This window comes from Tenrec ecaudatus, chromosome 1 (assembly GCF_050624435.1).
Source record: "Tenrec ecaudatus isolate mTenEca1 chromosome 1, mTenEca1.hap1, whole genome shotgun sequence".
In the NCBI taxonomy this organism is placed as follows: Eukaryota; Metazoa; Chordata; class Mammalia; order Afrosoricida; family Tenrecidae; genus Tenrec; species Tenrec ecaudatus.
The window spans coordinates 245,145,060-245,164,306 of NC_134530.1; the positions used below are offsets into that span (position 1 = coordinate 245,145,060).

At 40.8% G+C, this 19,247-nt stretch overlaps 1 protein-coding gene across 1 annotated transcript in view; it reads right to left on the bottom strand.

The window, feature by feature from the left end:
• AIDA (axin interactor, dorsalization associated) overlaps window positions 1-19,247 on the bottom strand; it is a 59,366-nt gene that overhangs the window by 36,308 nt on the left and 3,811 nt on the right. The window contains exons 2-3 of the mRNA XM_075530508.1: window positions 11,409-11,478; window positions 112-165 (exon numbers count right to left, since the gene is read on the bottom strand). Coding sequence (XP_075386623.1) covers window positions 112-165; window positions 11,409-11,478 — 124 coding nt within the window. The remainder of the gene's footprint in view (window positions 1-111; window positions 166-11,408; window positions 11,479-19,247) is intronic.

Here is a 19,247-nt window from a genome sequence, read left to right on the forward strand (position 1 = left end):
TTCCTATTGCTATAAAACTCTTCTGAGATAGTAATTTTGGCATGAATGCCTAGTACTTTCTTAGCAGAAATATGTTTTTTCCTCTTATTAGGAAAAAAAGTACTTATTTACCTGTAAGGCTGCACTTCGTAACTCCAAGCATGTTGCAATTTTGCCTATGGTTTTCTGTAGAAAATAGAAGAAGCTATCAACACCAAAAATTTTACAGCTGTTAGTTGTTCAAAATTACCAAGTTAAATATACATTAATATTAAATAAGTCAAATCTTGTTTATTTATAGCACCTTGTAGACATTAGAGAAGAGTAACCAGGGGGTGAAAGGCTAGGATGAGGGAGGGAAGGCAAGTGTGTGTAGTCCTTCCTGAGGGCTTGCCAGGACAAAATGTAAATTAAGCCTGCTTTGGCATCACCTTCAGATGTGACTCACAGGGCCTTCCTGACATCTTTCATTAAGATTTGCCTTCTCTTCTTTGCCACAAAGCCTGAAATTCACTAAGAAGTTTAAAAGTGAAAATATCCAAAAGCTAGTACAATGACAAAAGTTAATTTTGGCTTAAAAGTGCAACTTTGAATTAGAAATTAAAAACACAAGCAACATTAAACAAAACCACTATGATGAATGGTGGCAAGTTTACAATCAGATCTGTTTTACATAATAAAGTATCAAAAAAAGATACATGATAGGATGGAGCCCTCAACCTTAATAAGCTTATATTTTACTATGAGAGATAAGAAATGCAAAAGCACAGAGAGGACCATAGGGCCGGCTACACCGCGACACACAACGTCCCTAACTGACCTGCGCTACAGGGCACAACGCTGGAGGCACAGTGCAGGAATTGTGCCCAGTCTGACCCCACCATACTGGGGCAAAACACTGTGTGCAACAGAGCAGCAAGGGGAGCAAAGCAATGAAGACCTCGGGGATGCTAAACACAGACTTTGGGGCCAGGATGTGGAACCCCATCAGACTGGAGGAAAACACTCCTAAAGGTCAACAAACTTTTTATAGGCTTTTCTTTTCTTGTCATTGTTTTTTTTGTTGTTGTTTTCTTTTGTTGTATCGTTTTGCTCTGTCTTGTTTTTGTGCTCATTATTGTCTCTGCATAGGCAGGATAAACAATCCAAAGAAGAAAATAATGGGACCAACGGTTGGGGGTGGGCACAGGAGAGGGGGAGCTAAGGAAAAGGAATGGGGTGTCAACAAACCCAGGAACAAGGGAACAACAAGTGATCTAAAATCAATGGCAAGGAGAGCATAGGATGCCTGGTAGGGCTTGTTCAAGGGCAATGTAGCCAAGAGGAATCACAGAGACCCAAATGACGGCCAAACATGATAGTGGGACAAGAGGAAAGTAAAAGGAAACAAAAGCTTGAACTAGGAGGCAAAGGACATTTATAGAGGTCTAAATACAGGCATGTACATAAGTAAATATATTTATATATAAAATGATAGGGAAATAGATCTATGTGCAAGTATTTTTATGTTAAGTATTAAGGTAGTGGAAGGACATTGGGCCTCTACTCTAGTACTCCCTCAACGCAAGAACACTTTGTTCTAATAACCCGGCATTCTGTGATGGTCACCTTCCTGACATGATCGCTGAATACAAAATGGGTGCATAGGAAATGTAAAGAAAGCTGATGGTGCCTGCCTATCAAAAGATATAGTGTCTGGGGTCTTAAAGGCTTGAAGATAAACAAGCAGCCATCTAGCTGAGAAACAACAAAGCCCGCATGGAAGAAACAGCAGCCTGTGTGATCATGAGGCATTGATGGGATCAGGTATCAGACATCAAAGATCCAGAACAAAAAAATCCTATCAGTGTGAATGAGTGCAGAGTGAAGACCCAAATGGACATTCCTTTACAGAAGGGGCATAAGGAAGAGATGAGCCAGTGAGGGTGCAATAGAGCACCAACGAAACATACAACTTTCCTCTAGTTCTCTAATGCTTCCCCCGCCCCACTATCATGACCCCAATTCTACCTTACAAATATGACTAGACCAGAGCATGTACACTAGTACAGATAAGAGTTCCCAACACAGGGAACCCAGGAAAGATAAATCCCTCAGGACAAATAATGAGAATAGCGATATCAGGAGGGGAAGGTGGGGGTAGAAAGGGGGAACTGATTACAATGACGTACATATAACCCCCTCCCAGGGGGATGGACAACAGAAAAATGGGTGAAGGAAGACAGCGGTCGGTGTAAGATATGAAAAATAAATTATAAATTATCAAGTGTTCATGAGGGAGGGAGGGTAGGGAGGAGGAAAGTGAGCTAGAATCAAGGGCTCAAGTAGAAAATGATGATGGCAACATATGTCCAAATGTGACTGACATAATGAATGTATAGCTGGATTTGTGACAAGCGCTATACAAGCCCCCAATAAAATGAATTTTTTAAAAGATGTAATATGGCATCTGATTATGCCATATGTCTTGAAGAAACAAAACAGGAATCAGCATTAGGAATCAAGTCCCAATGGCTAGGAGGATTTTTAAAATGGAAGAATTTAGAACAGAAGTAATGAAAGAATTTTTTTCTTACTTTAACAACGTTAAGAGGGGCCCCAGTGGCATAATGAGCTATATGTCAGCAGTTCAAAATCACTAGTCACTCCAAAAGAGAAAGACAGGTTTTCTACTCCCATAAAGAATTAGTCTCAGAAACCCACAGGGGCAGTTCTACTCTGTCCGATAGGATTGCTAGAAGTTAGAATGGACTTGGCAGTAAGTTTAGACATGAATGAGTCAGATTACGCTGCAGTATTTTAACTGAAGAGTTACTCTATCGGGTACTCTTGTAGATAGTTGTTGTGATGGCCGGATATATAGGTTAAAGCTAAAAAGGGAAAACACTGACGGTGAGATTTATCAGGCTATTCTAACTCCACAGGTAAACAATAATCAGAGTACATGATGAATCAGAGCAGGAGTGATTAGGGTGGAAATGAAAAAGATGAGACCCTAGACAAGTAAATTATACCCATCTGACTTTCAAGTCCTTCCAAAAGAACATTTCTTGAGCTCTTATTAGAAATAAATCAATTCCTAATCCAAGACTAAAATATTTATGCAGGATATTTCCAACGCCTGAGCTATGAAGTAATTGGGGGAGGAGGGGAGCAGGGGGGAGGCATGCTTTTCAGAATTGACAAATTGCAGAAGTTTAGTCAAATGGGCTTGATTTTCTCTTCCGTGATTTTCTTGGGAAGGTACATGAAGAACCATGAGGGGAAACACTACAATCTTGACCAATGGTGCCTAGACCAGTGGGCTGCAGACAGTTCCTATGTCCACAACAAAGAGCTCTTCTGGGAGCTGTTGGGTGGTGCAATTGGGTATGTGTTATAGACTGCTAACTTCAAGGCCAGAGATTCAAAACTACTATTCATTCCTAAATTCAAAACTACCAGTCACTGCACTATAAAGATTTACAGCCTAAAAAGTGTCACTATTAGTCAGAATCAACACAATGGTAATTTTTAAAAAATTGTTGTTTCTTTGTTGTCTGGGGGGTGGGGCAGGATGGGATTACAACAACTAAAAAAGTAAACCACTACTGAGCATATGACTCGTAGTCAAGGAAAATGTACCAATGTTTAATTACCCACACAATCTTTAAATTTTGTTTTTAATTCCAACATAATTCCAATTTAGTCACAGCAGGATTGTAGGAAAGGATTCAAGAACTATTTACTTTCTCAAATACCTTTTGCCTAGATACCAGCAACAGTCTTTTCTTCATAAAATTTCATAACCTCAAATTTTTGCTTAACTATACCACTAAAATCTGACAGAATCAGTCATTTTTATTTTTTTCACAAGAGAAAAGCTTGTAGTTAGTTCAGGGATCGTTTGCTGGCCCTTAGGAGAGTTTTCCAGTCCAGTCTGTTGGGGCACCACGCCCTGGCCCCAAAGTTCACTTTCAGCATTCCCTGGGGACCTTGCCACTCCATTCCCTTGCTGTTCCGCTGCATCCCCCCAGTGCTTTGCCTCGGTGTGGTGGGATCAGGTCAGGTGCAATTCCCACACTGTGTCTCCGGTGCTGTCCCCTGTATCGCCCTTAGTCACTGAGGGGCATCATGTCTCATAGTGGGGCCAGCCATGTTGTTCTCTCTGTGGACTGGCTGCTCTACTCAGGAACATCATCCTCACGGCCTGGTGGGCCAGGCTGTGTTCCACTCTCTCCTCAGAATCAGTAATTTTAAATGATAATAGTGTCTAATTATTATTGTTATTATTGTAATGGCTAACACCTATTGACTATTTACTAAATGGCCTGTTTTCCTTAGTGATTTACACACAGTAATGTGTTTACTCCTCACAACAATCCTATGAAAGGGGCCCTGGTGGCATAGGTTTCACTACTACCCACAAGGTCAGCAGTTGGAACCCACCACTGGCTCCATGGGACAAAGTCTGTCTGCTCCCATAAAGATTTACAGTCTTAGAAACAAAAAAAGCTCTTCTCCATCCCATAGGGTCACTGTGAGCCTGAATCAACTTGATGACAGTGGGAAAAGGGTGAGGATGAAAGGGGGAAAAGGTGACAATAAAAGAAATCCTAACAAAAGGGAGGTGGAAGCACATTTTCCCATCCCTCCCCAGCACAAGGAATGAGAAGGGAAGGGCAAAGAAGATAAATTTCTTTTATCTGGTCTCCAGGAGAGATCAGAAACAGTGAAAAGGTGTGGGTGGAAACAGACAGGATGTTCACACTACTCCCACAATGGCTGAATACGGACAAGAGCACAGTATGAACTCTGGGAGGCAGGGGTGCATATGCATGGGAAAAGGAGGTATGCTACAGAAAGTCAAGCCAGTGGATGGTAGCAGGTCCACCATTAGTGAGAGTACCCCCACCCCCAGGCTCTTCATTCTACTGCTGCCTTGGATTGCCCAGGGGCCCTTTGGTGCCCCAGACCAAAGTACCAATCTCTAAACATTCTCTTCTTCAGTTCAAATGATCATTTCTATGACCCTGGTCTGAATTCTGTTCCTCACCTGGATTTTTTCTGGCAAGCAGGACAAGAATCAAGAGAGAAAAGAGGCTCAAAACCTTGAGTCTCCCGCCTGTAATAGAATCAATTAGTACTTCTTTTAAAATACATATTTCACTCCTTTTCCTTCTACCATAAAGTGATTGATTTGCTGTTTACAACATTTAAAGTTAAAAATAGTTGATTTTTTTATAACTGAGTCGTCTACCAAACTATTTTAAACATAAACATTTCTTCAAGTTAAGCAAAAGCAACTTGTTATCCAGAATCGATTGAAGTGTGGCAGAATACCAACAGGCATTATTCATAACTCTTTTAAGGAACCACACCCAATCTTAATATTAAAAAGGAGCAAAACAATGTCATTTTCATCTGAAGAAAGAGCACTAAGAATGCAGCACTCAGTTTTTAATATTTATGTCAAAATCAAGTGTTTGCTACTATAATTACCTTAGAAAAAAGGTTACAAAAGAATTAAGAAGCACAAGGTCATGTGTGCAAAAAAAGTATTAACTTTTAACTGATATACAGTAAGACTACACACTGAAGTGGGACCTAATTTTAGAAAGGTTTAAATTATCGAACTACTCAAATTAATTCCTCAGAGAAGTGGAAATTCATGGTTTCATTGGCAAAATATTAGCTTTCTTATTTAGTCATTGTTACGGAAACTAACAAATCAAAGAGTCATGAGACAAAGAAAAGATGGACAAAAATGGACAATAAACTGTATTAGCTCTCTAAAATGCATTCAATTTACTTAAGGAAATAGGCTTACAATTAGATGCACAATTAAAGCAATATAGTCTCATTTAATCAATCCACTTAAGTTTCTCAGATCTAAAGAACCAATCACCTACTACATGACTGGAGAGGGGGAGCGCGTAGAGCACGTGAAATCTACAAAACACAAACCTAGCATACAGTGCTGGAATTCTCATTAGGACCAACCTTGATTCATAACAGAAAAACTTTCCAAGTATCATGAGACAGGATGTTCTATCCTGTCCAGAAACTTACACGAGAAAATTTACTACACCAAAGAAAGGAATCTAATGGAACGAAAGTCTTCGGCAGCCATTCTATGGCTGCTACACCCAGCTGTGGTAGTGACGAAAACTACTGAGCAGGAAATGAAAGCTAGATCAACTCACCATGAGGGAGGATGATAAGCACTGGTATTTCACACCACAATTCTTAGAGAATACTACGACTAGAGAATCTGTAAGAAGGCTTCCTATCCTATTTATCATCAATGAAGAAAGTTTAGAGAGATCAGCAGTTCTGCCTCAGAAATCTCAAGATTTAGAATATTGTGAAGATGCGGTCATAATAATCTATCTTAAATAATCGTCACATATAGATAACTATTGATAACCTAAGCTCCTGCAAAACATTTACTCATCAAGATTCTTGAGGGCTCACTGTGATGCACAGTCAAGAGCATCATTAAAAGGCTCTATAGAAATAAGGACGCTTTGAAAAGCTGTAGTTTCATTATCCCACAAACAAAAGCATGGTTGGCATCATTGTAAAATTTGCCACTGACACAAAAATATTAAAAACATAAGGACATAATTCAAAATTGAAAACATAAACAATTTTGCTGAGTATAGGTCTCTCTGTTTTGTTCTTTGGAGGAAAGCACAATCAAGTTTCCTCTCTTTAGTCTATTATGTGTCAAGTCTGACAATTGAATAATTTTGCAGATACAATTAGTGTATCTATCAAATTTTCCTATAAGATGGTATTCAAAACACTCAAACCAAATCCCAAATCCACATCATTGCCTTCAAGTCAATTCCAACTCATTGTGTTCATATAGGACATGGTAGAACTGCCCTTGTGGGTTTCTGAGACTGTAATACACTCTACATGAACAGAAAACCTCATCACTCAACATCCCAAAGAGCAGCTGGTGGCTTTGAACTGCTGACCTTGAGGTTAGCAGCCCACTATACCACCAGGGCTCCTTTCAGAACACTAGACCCAATAAATATTCTCAAAGGGGAAAGGAGGTACTTCCAAAATAAAGAAACACTACATACCAATCAAACAGTACACATGCACATTAACATATTCAAAGTCCTGAGAAGTCACAAACCCTTTCTGTTCATATAAATCCATTAAGTTTGCAGACACAATGTTCTCTAGAACACATGTGGGAAATCCTTGTTCTCTACTCATTATTTAACTTGGAATCTTCAGTATTTTTCCTTATGTAGCATTCAAATAGGGCCTACACTACTATGAGTTTGGGGTTTTTTTATTTTTGGGTCACTGTGAATGTTTGTCTTGTATTTTAAAAAGACAATTAAACTTTAGATGTGAGGGACAGCAGAGAAGGGGGGAAGGGAGACTCTAGATAGGGCAAGATATGACAAAATAACGATGTATAAATTACCAAGGGCACATGAGGGAGGGGCGAAAGGGGAGGGAGGGGAAGAAAAAAAAAGAGGACCTGATGCAAGGGGCTTAAATGGAGAGCAAATGCCTTGAGAATGATTGGGGCAGGGAATGTATGGATGTGCTTTATACAATTGATGTATGTATATGTATGGGTTGTGATAAGAGTTGTATGAGTCCCTAATAAAATGTAAAAAAAGAAAAGAGGAGAAAAAAAATGATTAGGGCAAAGACTGTACAGATGTGCTTTATACAATTGATGTATGTATATGTATGAACTGTGATAAGAATTATATGAGCCCCAATAAATTGTTAAAAAAAAAGACTTTAGATGTATATATCCTACCTTATATTCATAATGTAGCACGGAATGCTTTGGGAGTTCTTCTCCAAGACCAAGGACAGGCAGTCTAGGCATTCTCTGCAGTGACAACTGGCACCCACAAATGCCTCCTAGGCAGGTATGATAAAGAACAAATCCCATAGAAACTGGGCCTCCAAGCAAGGAGGTGGTGAAGGCTTCAAAGAGAGAGGTCATCAGGAGATTGGAAGTAGCTTTTAAGACCTTTCACCTGGATTTTTTCTGGTTGGTTTTGGTTTCTATGCCTGTAGAGAGTTACAGTCTCAGAAACCCACACGGGCAGTTCTACTGGACCCAGTGAGTTTTGGGGGTGGAATCCTTCATTTTATATATGAAGAAACTGAAACCCAGACATGGGGCTAGGGTTTACGACCAAGTCTTCTGTCCCCAGGTTTTGGGGTCTTTACCAACTACATTAGGCTTCTGGATCCCTCTGCTTAGAAGTGGCTTTGGATCCAGAGAAAAAATTGCAAACATTCAGGCAGCCAGGTGGCTACAAAGAAACAATTCTATACATTGTAGATTAGCAATATCAAAAGCCAGTTTCAGCCTTAAAAGTTTTAAAAAATACATTAAGATTAATTTTTTAAATAAAATTATCATCATAAAACAAGGCTCATTTTCTACTGTTTTGTTGTTTTTGATCATATTAGTTTGATATAAAAGTTGGTCAGTTTCATATTGCTCAGATGCCCCATAGCCAACAATTGTGCCAAATCTACAAAGCCACATGTACAGCTCAAAACAAAAAGGTCACTAAAAAAAATTCACTTCATAAATTTATTTTCCCTCATATTCACAATACAGTTAGCTATCAATTTATGCAGTTAAATTGTTCGCTCTCAAATTAAATGCCAACCTTCAAAATTCAAGTTTTAACGCTCTATGATGCCAGCTCATCGATTTCTAATCAATTCTTGGTAAATTTCATAAATCTTATAGTGGTAACAAAGTATAATTTGTTTCCTTACACAGATCAATCATTTCCTCTGTGGTCACTTTCTTTTCCAGGATAACACTGCAAGTTTCCCATCCTAACCCTAGGGAGGTTTCCGGTAAAAAGTCACCCTACTCTGGGCAGGTCTCTGAGCCTAGAGGCTGAGGAGGTCCAGAGGCTGAAGTAGAGTCTCTCACTACTTGAAGGAGGACAGCATCTTTTAAAAGGAAATTGTTCCAGGTAAATGGAAAATTCTAATCAAAGTGTTCAAAATGCACACTGATACCAGAAACAAACAAGAAGCAAGAAGCCCAACTAAATTCATGAAAGCATAAATAAGAGATTATTATGGATATTCAACAATTACTAATGCCCTTTTTAATTCTAACAAACTGGTTTGTTTTGAGGTTTTTTCTTTTCTTTTTCAAAGTAGGTAACTAAACTCCCAAACCAAACTCACTGCCATTGATCAATTCCAACCCACAGTGACTCTGTAGGACAGAGTAGACCTGTCCCTTTCCGTTTCCAAGATTTTAATCTTTACAGAAACAGCCTCATCTTCTTCCTGCAGAGCGACTAATGAGTTTGAACTGCTAATAACAAGCTCAATTGGTAGTCCACTATACCACTAAGACTACATTACATTAGTTGAAGTAGAACCTAAAAAGTTAAAATATATAAATTCAAGATAATAATAATTAATGTAAGAAGTATTGCTAAGCCTAACCATTCATTGGATGCTCTCCCTACTGCCAACTCTGAACTCATTTTATGAAATCAAAATTAAGTATGTGTTTCTCAATTCACTGCCATTAAGTCAATTCTGACTCACAGTGACCCTGTAGGACAAGGCAGAACTGCCCCTGGGAGTTTCCAAGACTGTAACGCTTTATAGGAATAAAAAGCCTCATCTTGTTCCCACAGAATGGCTAGTTGGATCTAACTTCTGACCTTGAGATTACCAGCCCAATGAATAACTCACTCCATACCGGGGCTTAAAATATATACATAATGCAACTCTCACCCCCTACATACACTTTATGCAAAGAAGACTCTTAATAAAAGCAAACTGGGTCATCATGGTTTTCACACTGTCTTTTCTTAAGAAATGAGGTTTATCACATGAATATGTAAGAGAAAGACTGACAATTTGTTACTTTACTTACAAGATTAAAAATTGACTTGACATTAGATACTTTCAGTCCTGAGAAATGGAAGTTGTTTTCCCTCATTTCTCCTCCCTCCTCTAGAATAAAGCTTCTTAAAGGATCTCTTTGTTTATAATTTCTAGTTACAGGGAACCAACTTGACACATCAGTTATGTTAATTCAAGGACAAAAAGCACCACAAGAATATTTTGCAAGATTACACATTAATTTTGCTACTGGATTCCTATGTCTAATTCTCAATTTAAATTCATTTTTTCCCCCACAGTCTTTGGGTTTTTTGCTTACTTGCTAGTTTTTATTAAAAGAAGGTGGAGAAACATAGAAAGCTCAAGATTAACCAAGTGTGCTTAATGCTTTCTATTTCCTCTTAGTGATGCTACACAAATTCCAGTCTCTGAGTCACTCCTGACCCCTCCCCTAGGCAAACTGTGGATGGCCTCCACAACAATTTAAAAAGTTTGGACAAGGGAACCGATAGAGAGGCCTGAAGGGCCGGCCCCATTACCAGCTAAATGGCCAGTACCACCCTCCCCCCAAGAAGAATTCACTTCAGAGGACAGCACTGACGCTACAGCTCAAGAAGAGGGGAAGAGGGACTGGTCTGGTCAGAGCACACAGGAGCCAACGAGGGGGCACAGGGGAAAAAAAGAAAAGAGTGAAACACATCCTGGCTCACCAAGCCCTGAGGACAATGTTCCTGCTCAGAACAGCAATGCACAGAGATGACCACAGGGCCGGCCCCACCATGGGACACAGCGTTCCTCATTGACCCATAGCACCATTGGGGAGAACACTAGAGACACACGGAGGGAATTATGCCTGCCATGAGCTCAACATGCCGAAGCCAACCTCTGGGGGCATGCAGCAGAGCAGCAGGGGGAGCAGAGCAATGAAGTCCCCAGGGATAGAGACGGTGCCAGGCATGGCACCCCATCAGACTCAACTGGAAAGCACCTGTGAAGGAAAACAAACAGACCCTGAACTATTCATACGTTTATGTGTGTGTCTCTGTTGTTGTTGTAGCTATTGTTTTACTTTCTGTTGTTGCTTCGCGGTACTCAATCTTGTGATAGTACATAGCATGTCTACCTGGAGGGGATAGGCAGAACAAGCCAGAAGAGAGAACAACGGGATGACAGTTCCGGGGGGACACAGGGTTAGGGGTAGTGGGGGAAAGGAAGAGGGTGTTAACAAGCCCAGGGACAAGGGAATAACAAGTGATCCAAAATCAGTCTCAAGGAGGGTGTGGGAGGTTTGGCAGGGTTGGATCAAGGGCAATGTAACCGAGAGGAATTCCTAAAACCCAAATGAAGCATAACACGATAGTGGGATAAGAGGAAAGTACAAAGAAACAGAAGAAATAACTAGGAGGCAAAGGGTAGTCAGAGATTTAAATACAAACATACAAAGATGTAAATATATTTATATAACCAGTCTCATGTTGTTTGTATTGTTCTTAATGGACTCAAAACACAGAAGCCTTTTCATTTGGGTTCTGATATACCAAGAAAATATTTCATAGTACCTTTTGTTCTTCTGTGAATTCTGAATTATTGTGTTGAGCTTGGGCCTCTTTTTGGAGATGTCTTGCTAATCTGTAAGAAGAAAAAGGCATTCTTTCAAATGAAAAGAAAGCAAATTATTTCGAGTATGCATAAATCGACACCTCTAGAATTAAACTCTTCATACAAAGATGATGAAAAATAAGGTGTAAACTTTTCATACCATTTCCCTGGGACCAATTTCAGTGTGATCAGGGAAATAAAGTAAATGAAGGAGAAATAGCTAGAACAGAAATAACGAAGTTGTTGACATGATGTGAAGACCTTAATGTCACTTATCAATTAAGTCTAGAAATGGAGTGTGTGTGGGCGGGGGGTGGTGGTGTATAAATCATTTTTATTCTGAATTAGGTTTATAAAGTTGATCATCAGTTTTACATTCAACCAACCATTCATACACATTGTTTCAACTCATCTACTGCAATCACCTCAACATACTATCGCGTACCTCACTTTCTAAGTTATTTCCATCTCTTCTTTCCGAATCCTCTGCACCTGTCCGTCCATAAATGCTGCCTTTGTGATCTTAAATGGTTGATTAGTCTAATACAGGGGTGAGTTCCCCCCCCCCCCCCCCGACATGGTGCCTAAGGACGATCATCTTGAGGGTTCCTCCAGTATCTGACCAGTAAGCCTAGTGGTAGTTTGATTTTGTGTTTTCACCAAAAATAATAAAAATTAGGCTGGATCTCCAAAGTCAAAAGGAAAATAAGATTAATTTAATATCTGAAAACAAAAATGGGCAAGGGACTTGAATGGATATTTTTCCAAAGACATAAAAATGGCCAAAAATCAGATGAAAAGTTGCTTCCTGTCCCTTGGCAACCACTCATCAACTTTGTGTCTCTAGGGATTTCCCTGTGCCAGAAAAGACGTGGCCTTCTTATGTCTGGTACCTTTCCCTCACGAGGACAGTGCTGGTATTTATCTGTGCTTCATTCCTTATTTCATGTCTGTATAAAAGTCCACTGTACATTTTGTTTATTCACCAGCAGTTGATGGGCATTTGAGTTGTTTTAATTTTAGCTATTATGAATGATGCTGTGAACATTTGTTTGTAAATTTTTGCGTGAAATATGTTTTCAGCTCTCTTGGGTCTTACCTAGCAGTTGAACTGCTGGGTCATAAGGTAACCCAATGTGTACCGTTTTGAGGAACTGCTGTTTTCCAAAAAACATTTTACCTTTCCCAGCAACAGTGCATGGGAGATCCAATTTCTTTACCTCCTCAAGCAAACTTGTACTTCATTAACTGGTTAATTAAAAGCAACCTACTAGGAGTGTTAGGAGCCCTGGGAGCACTATCAGGTGGGCATTTGTGCTGCTAATCAAAAGGAAAGCTGTTGAAACCCACCAAGCACTCTGAGGAAGATGAGGCTCTCTGCTCCCATAAAGATTCACAGCCTCAGAAACCCAAACAGGGTAGTTCTCCTCTGTTCTTTGGGCTGCTCTGAGGAGAAATCGACTCAATGGCAGTGTGTTTGCGTTGCAGCTGGGGAGTGGTTTAACATCAGGAAAGGAGTACACAGGGTTGTATACTTTCATTGTACTTACTCAATCTGAGCAAAGAGTGTGAGAAGCTGTGTTGTGCAGGTGACACAAACTTGCTTGCTCAATGTGAGAAGGACTTAAAGCCTGCAGCCCTCAGTAGGGAGATGCCCATAGAGGCAAATTCATCCCGTCGAGTCAATTCCAGCTCACAGTGACCCTATAGGACAGAGTAAAATTGCCCCTTTGGGTTTCCAAGGTTTTAAATCTTGACGGGAGCAGAAAACCTCAATTTCCTCTTGTGGAGCAGCTGGTGGGTTTGAAGCACTAACTAGCAGTTCAGTTTATAATCCACTACACCAGGGCCCCTCTGCCCATGAAAGAAGCAGTTGAGAAATCAAATGGCATGTTTCATTGGGCAAGTATGCTGTACAAGGTCTCTGTCGAGTGTTGAAGAGCAAGACTGTCACTTTGAGGACTACAGTGCACCCGACCCAAGCCATGGCATTCTCAATCACCTCATATGCATGTGAAAATTGAACACTGAATAAGGAAATCCAAAGGAGAATGAGTGCACTTGAATTATAGTGCTGGTGAAAATATTTAAAGTACTATGGGCCGCCAAAAGAACAAACAAATTTGCCTTGAAAGAAAATAGCAATATTCTGTACTTTGGACATGTATTAGGAGAGACCAGTTCCTAGAAAAAGACATCCTGCTTCAAAAGTAGAAGAGTAGTGAAAAGGAGGAAGACCCTCAGTGAGATGGGTGGACACTGGTTGTACAAAGGAGTTCAAAACGCCGGATAGGGCAAGATATGACAAAATAATAATTTATAAATTATCAAGGGCTCATGAGGGAGGGGGGAGCGGGGAGGGAGGGGGAAAAAGCGGACCTGATGCAAAGGGATTAAGTGGAGAGCAAATGTTTTGAAAATGATTAGGGCAAAGAATGTACGGATGTGCTTTATACAATTGATGCATGTATATGTATGGATTGTGATAAGAGTTGTATGAGTCCCTAATAAAATGTTCTAAAAAATGAGCTCAAACAAACAAGTGGTAAGGGTGGCACAGAACTGGACGGTATTTGTTCTGTTGTACACAGCATCACTATGAGTTGGCATAGACTCAAGGGCACCTAACAACTATACAACAAAAACAATTAAATTTACCTCATTTGGTCTTTGTCCTTGGTTCCTAAGAGGTAATCTCTTAAACTTAAAACTCACTGCTGTCATGTCAATTTTAACATATAGTTACAGAACAGAGTAGATATGTCCCTGTGGGTTTCTGAGACTTAACTCTTTAGTCCTTCTCCAGTGGAGCGGCTGGTGGTTTCAAACTGCAGACCTTGTGGTTAGCAGCCCATCGCATAACCCACTAAACCACCTGGGTTCCTTGAGAGATAACTTCTAAAAGCTTGCAAGTTCCCTAACTTGAAGTCTTTGACAAGGGCCCGAGACCACATCTACCTATCAAAAACCAAAACCAAACACTGCCTTCAAGGTGATGCTGACTCGTGCGACCCTATAAACCAGTGGTCCTCAACCTGTGGGTCGCAACCCCTTGTGGGGGGGTGGGGGAGTTGAACAACTCTTTCACAGGAACTCTTTCACAGGGGTCGCCCGATTCCTAACAGTAGCAAAATTACAGTTATGAAGTAGCAAGGAAAATAATTTTATGGTTGGCGGGGTCACCACACATGAGGAACTGTATTAAAGGGTCACGGCATTAAGAAGGTTGAGAACCACTGCTCTAGACCAAGTTAGAACTGCCCCCTGTAAGTTTCTCAGACTGTAACTCAGTCTCAGAAAAGTCCATTTTTCTCCCAAGGAGCCACTGGTGATTTTGAACTGCGAACTGATCACAGCCCACATAACCACTACGCCACCAGGGGGCCAGGGCTGTCCATATCAGAAAGACCCTTCATGTGCCATCAGCTTACTTCAGAAGAGGCATGATTCAATCACAACCACAAAACACTCAGTGCGCTCATGTGGATTCTAACTCAGAGTGGTTTCCAAGCTTGAGTAGAAATGGTCCATAGAGTTTCCAAGAGTGTACACCTTTATGAGATCTCTTTTCCCAGTTGAGTGGAAGCTGGGTTTAAACAGCCCACCTTTCAGCTAGCAGGCAAGCAATTTACCATTGTGCCACGAGGGTTCCCCTACACAGTCTCTAAAAAGGCCCAAGAGAGGGTCTGGACACTGAAGCCAAAAGGCACGGAAGGTAGCGTATTCATTCCATTTTGAGCCACGGAAGCGCCTCCCAGCCCTCACCAGGTGTTGCTTCATTTGTTATCCTTCTTGCTATAATGAAACATTAATAGTATAGCATTATCCTGAGTTGCGTGTGTCATTTTTGAGAACTACTGAACTTGAGACAGCAGGTCATTAGTAAAGAAATGCCCTGGGGATCTACAAGATACCAAGCGTGGGTAGAGGGAAGCCTTGAATTAGTAGCCATCAGCTCAATGGAATCTCCAAGCGTACAGCTAGCATCTAAAATCTTGAGCGGACTACGCAGGCTGGTGCACTGTGCAATTTTAACTTGTGAGAGCTGACAGGTCTGGAGCGTAGGTTCAGAGGAAGTTGTTAGTGTGAGGTGCTGTTGAGTAGGTTTTAACTCATAGTAACCCTCTGTTCAATAGTACAAAACACCGTCCGGTCTGCCACCACCCGCACAATTGTTCTTACGTTCCCTTTTTTGTTGCCCTCCCACTTTCTCAGGCATGACGTCCCGCTCCAGGGACTGGTCTCTCCTGATAACATGTCCTAAGTAAATGAAACGAAGTCTCGCCATCCTTGCCCCTAAGGGGCATTCTGGCTGTCGTTCTCCCGAGACAGATTTACTTGTTCTTTTGGCAGTTTGTGGCAGTTTCGTGGAACTCATGTGCCATTAGTAGTATAACAGAATTGAGTAGAATACTATTATAATTTAAGTCCTGCAGTTTACATGCTTTCAATGATGTGGGATTGAATTGATGGGCTCAACTGAGGTTTACATATTCCTCATGATAAAGCAGGACCAAAGCAACCAAACCTACTACCATCTAATCCAGGGGTCCTCAAACTTTTAAAACAGGGGGCCAGTTCACTGTCCCTCAGACCCGTTGGAGAGCCGGACTAAAAACACTATGAACAAATTCCTATGCACACTGCACATATCTTATTTTGAAGTAAAAAACAAAATGGGGCAAAAACACCCGGTGGCCTAGATAAATATTCTTGGTGGGCCACATGTGGCCCGCGGGCCATAGTATGAGGACCCCTGATCTAATTGATTCTAACTCATAGCAACCCTACATAGTACTTCTGAGGCTGTAGCTCTTTACTTACACTAGTCTCTTCTTTCTCCCATGGAGCAGCTGGTGGATTTGAACCACTGACCTTGGGGTTACTAGTCTCTTTACAAAGCAAGAAACTCTTTTTAAAAAAACAAAAAAACCTCGTAATATTTGCCAAGGTGATCTATCACATTACTTAATCAATTGCTTTAATTCATTTATAGATTTCCACCCCCACCCAAGTTATATATTTTTTCTTAAACTGTCATTCATAAACCACTTTTTATAAATTCTCTACAGGTAAGGGTACAAATAAAAAGTCATTGTTCTTGCTTGGTACTAAGGGTTTTTTCCTAACTTTTGCTGACTGATCACCTATATGGGGCATTCATTAGTAATCAAAGCCTGTATCCTTAATGTCAATTACTCATCCCTGAATTCAGAGTGTCCCAAGTGTTCATTTATTCCACACATAACTTGCCAACAATCTATGCAGTAACCTATGGCCAGTAATCTATGCAGGGTCACTGGCAAAAAAAAGTCTACCGTGCTACTCTCCTGCTCAAATGCTAATAGTTAGTAGATAAGGGTGCCAAATTCAAAAGGAGAATCCTATATTTTTTAAAATTAGGCAACAGACTGAAAAATACTTGCAAATCAGATGCCCCATAAGTGAATCTGTACAATTCAATAGGTAAAGACAAATATCTCAACTTAAAAACAGACAACAGATTTGGACAGCTACGCTACCAAACCAGATTTAGATAGAAAGCAAATGAGCCTATTGAAGACATTGATCACCATTTGGGAAATACAAAATTAAAATCACAACAAGATGTACTATATACTCATTAAAATGGCTGCAAGTAAAAGATGGTAACAAATGATGGTGAGAATATGAAGAAACAGGAAGGTTCAACCCTGCTGGTAGATATGCGAAGTGGTAAGATTAATTCGGAAAAACAATTTGGAGGTTTCTTTAAAAAGTTACACACAAAACCACCATGCTGTTGTTAGTTGTTGCCCCAATGCAACACACACACGCCCCCACCACATACAATGGGGTGTGACCCATGTGATACAGAATCATTACTGGCCGAGTTTGGTAAGCAGATCATCCGCCTTTTCCTTCTAGCTCTTCTCGGTATGTTGAAACTTGTTCAGCAGCCTAGCAATAAGCTCGACTCCCCTAACAGACAGGTAGTGTCTGCACTTAGGTAGAGTACGGGGATCAAACTCAGCTCTCTAGTCCAGAGGGTGATCAATCTGCCACTGAACCACCACTGTCATCTGAGACTCAGCAATCCCACACACAGCTCTATTTCTTACATGTATCCACAAAAAGACTTGCATGTAAATGTGTGGCAGCACTCTGTCCAGAATGCCCACGGGCACAATGTAGAAACAACTGGCCCATCAACTACTGAGTGGCTACACAAAACGTGGGACAGGCGCTTAGCAGTAACAGGGAAGACAGCGAACTGCTCGGTCAAAAAGTACAGACACTAGGGTTCCAGTTCATCTATGCATAGGTATATGCCAATAAAAATCATATGTACACATGTCTCTGCAATCAGCGGATGGCTGTGGCCAAGTTCATTCAGCAGTACATGTCTTAGTCTCGTGAGCCAAACAGTGGCTTCTAAGGGCATCCGCTGGGCTAATTAAATTCAAGGCAGACAGGTTAGCTCAGAAAGCTATGGTGACTGTCTGGGAATACTAAAGGGGTAGTCATGAAGGACCCAGGACAACCATAGAGTCTAATTTGGAAAACGTTTTAAGAAAAAGTGAAAAATGCAACGGTGAGAAAAGAGCTGGGAAAGTTGTGTAACGAAGGACATTTTTCCCATGACAATGGTCATTCTTCAAGGGTAGCAAGGAGCACCCTCTAAGTCTCATTGGGAAGCCTTACTCCATCCACCCTACAGCCCAAACTCAAACAGTGTAAAGGAACAGAATTTGAGTTCTTCCCTGATGCCAAAACTGCTCTTCAATATGATGGAACTCAAAAAGCACAGAATTCCGCAAGGAAGGGCTAGAGATACACTGGAAGGAGGGTATGTTGAGAAATAATAGCTCCCCATTTTGACAATTTTAATAAAAGTCTCTACAATTTTGTATCAATAGTTTTTTATTTATTCTTGTATTTGCAGCACATACAAATACAAGGTGCTTCAAAAAGATACATGGAGTTTTTCTACAGCCCTGTGGAAGCTCCTTTGTGTGCTATGTAGACAGAGCCTCTGCTAGTCCCTCCACCTGTGCAGCTGGTGTTACCCACCCTTGCCTCCACTTACACTGTCACTATTGATACTGGAGGGCCGTGTGTGTAACGAACGGCCTTTTACATGTGTGCTTCTCAGTGTGTGCTGACCGCATTTACTGCCTTTCCCTTCCCCCAAGGGAACACATGTCTATCTAGTTAGTGATTTTCCCTTTCTCCCGCTTCGTAACCATCAAAGAAAGTCTCTTTGTTTGCATATCTTTCTTCACTTCTGAGAACAGGGTCTCCTGCAATGTGTGTGGCGGTCTGATTTCACTCAGCATAAGGTCCTGCAGGTTCCTCTTGTTCTTTCATGTTGTAGAGCTAGCAGAGTGCGTGTGCACCAGAGTGTATTGGTCCATTCAACCTTCTGTAGGCGTTTCGGTGGTTGTTCCCATCTTTATGCTGCTGTGAACAATGCTGCAAACAACATGGGTGAGCACATAGCTATCCGTTCTACAGCTCCTTATTTCTCTACGATACGTACCTAGTAGTGGGATTCGATTGCTGGATCATATGGAATCTTTTTTCCTAACTTTTAAGAAGGGCAAGGTTGTAATCTTTACAGAAACAAGACTGCTATATCTTTCTCCCCCAAGCAGCTGGTCTATTTGAACCGCTGACCTTTCCATTAGCAGCCAAGCACCTTAACTACTGCACCACCAAGGGTTCTTCGATTTTAAGTAGTAACATTGATATAAAAAGTATGGTACAGATGACTAAAAAACAAAACCCTGTCTTTTTAAAAGTTATTATTCAATCTT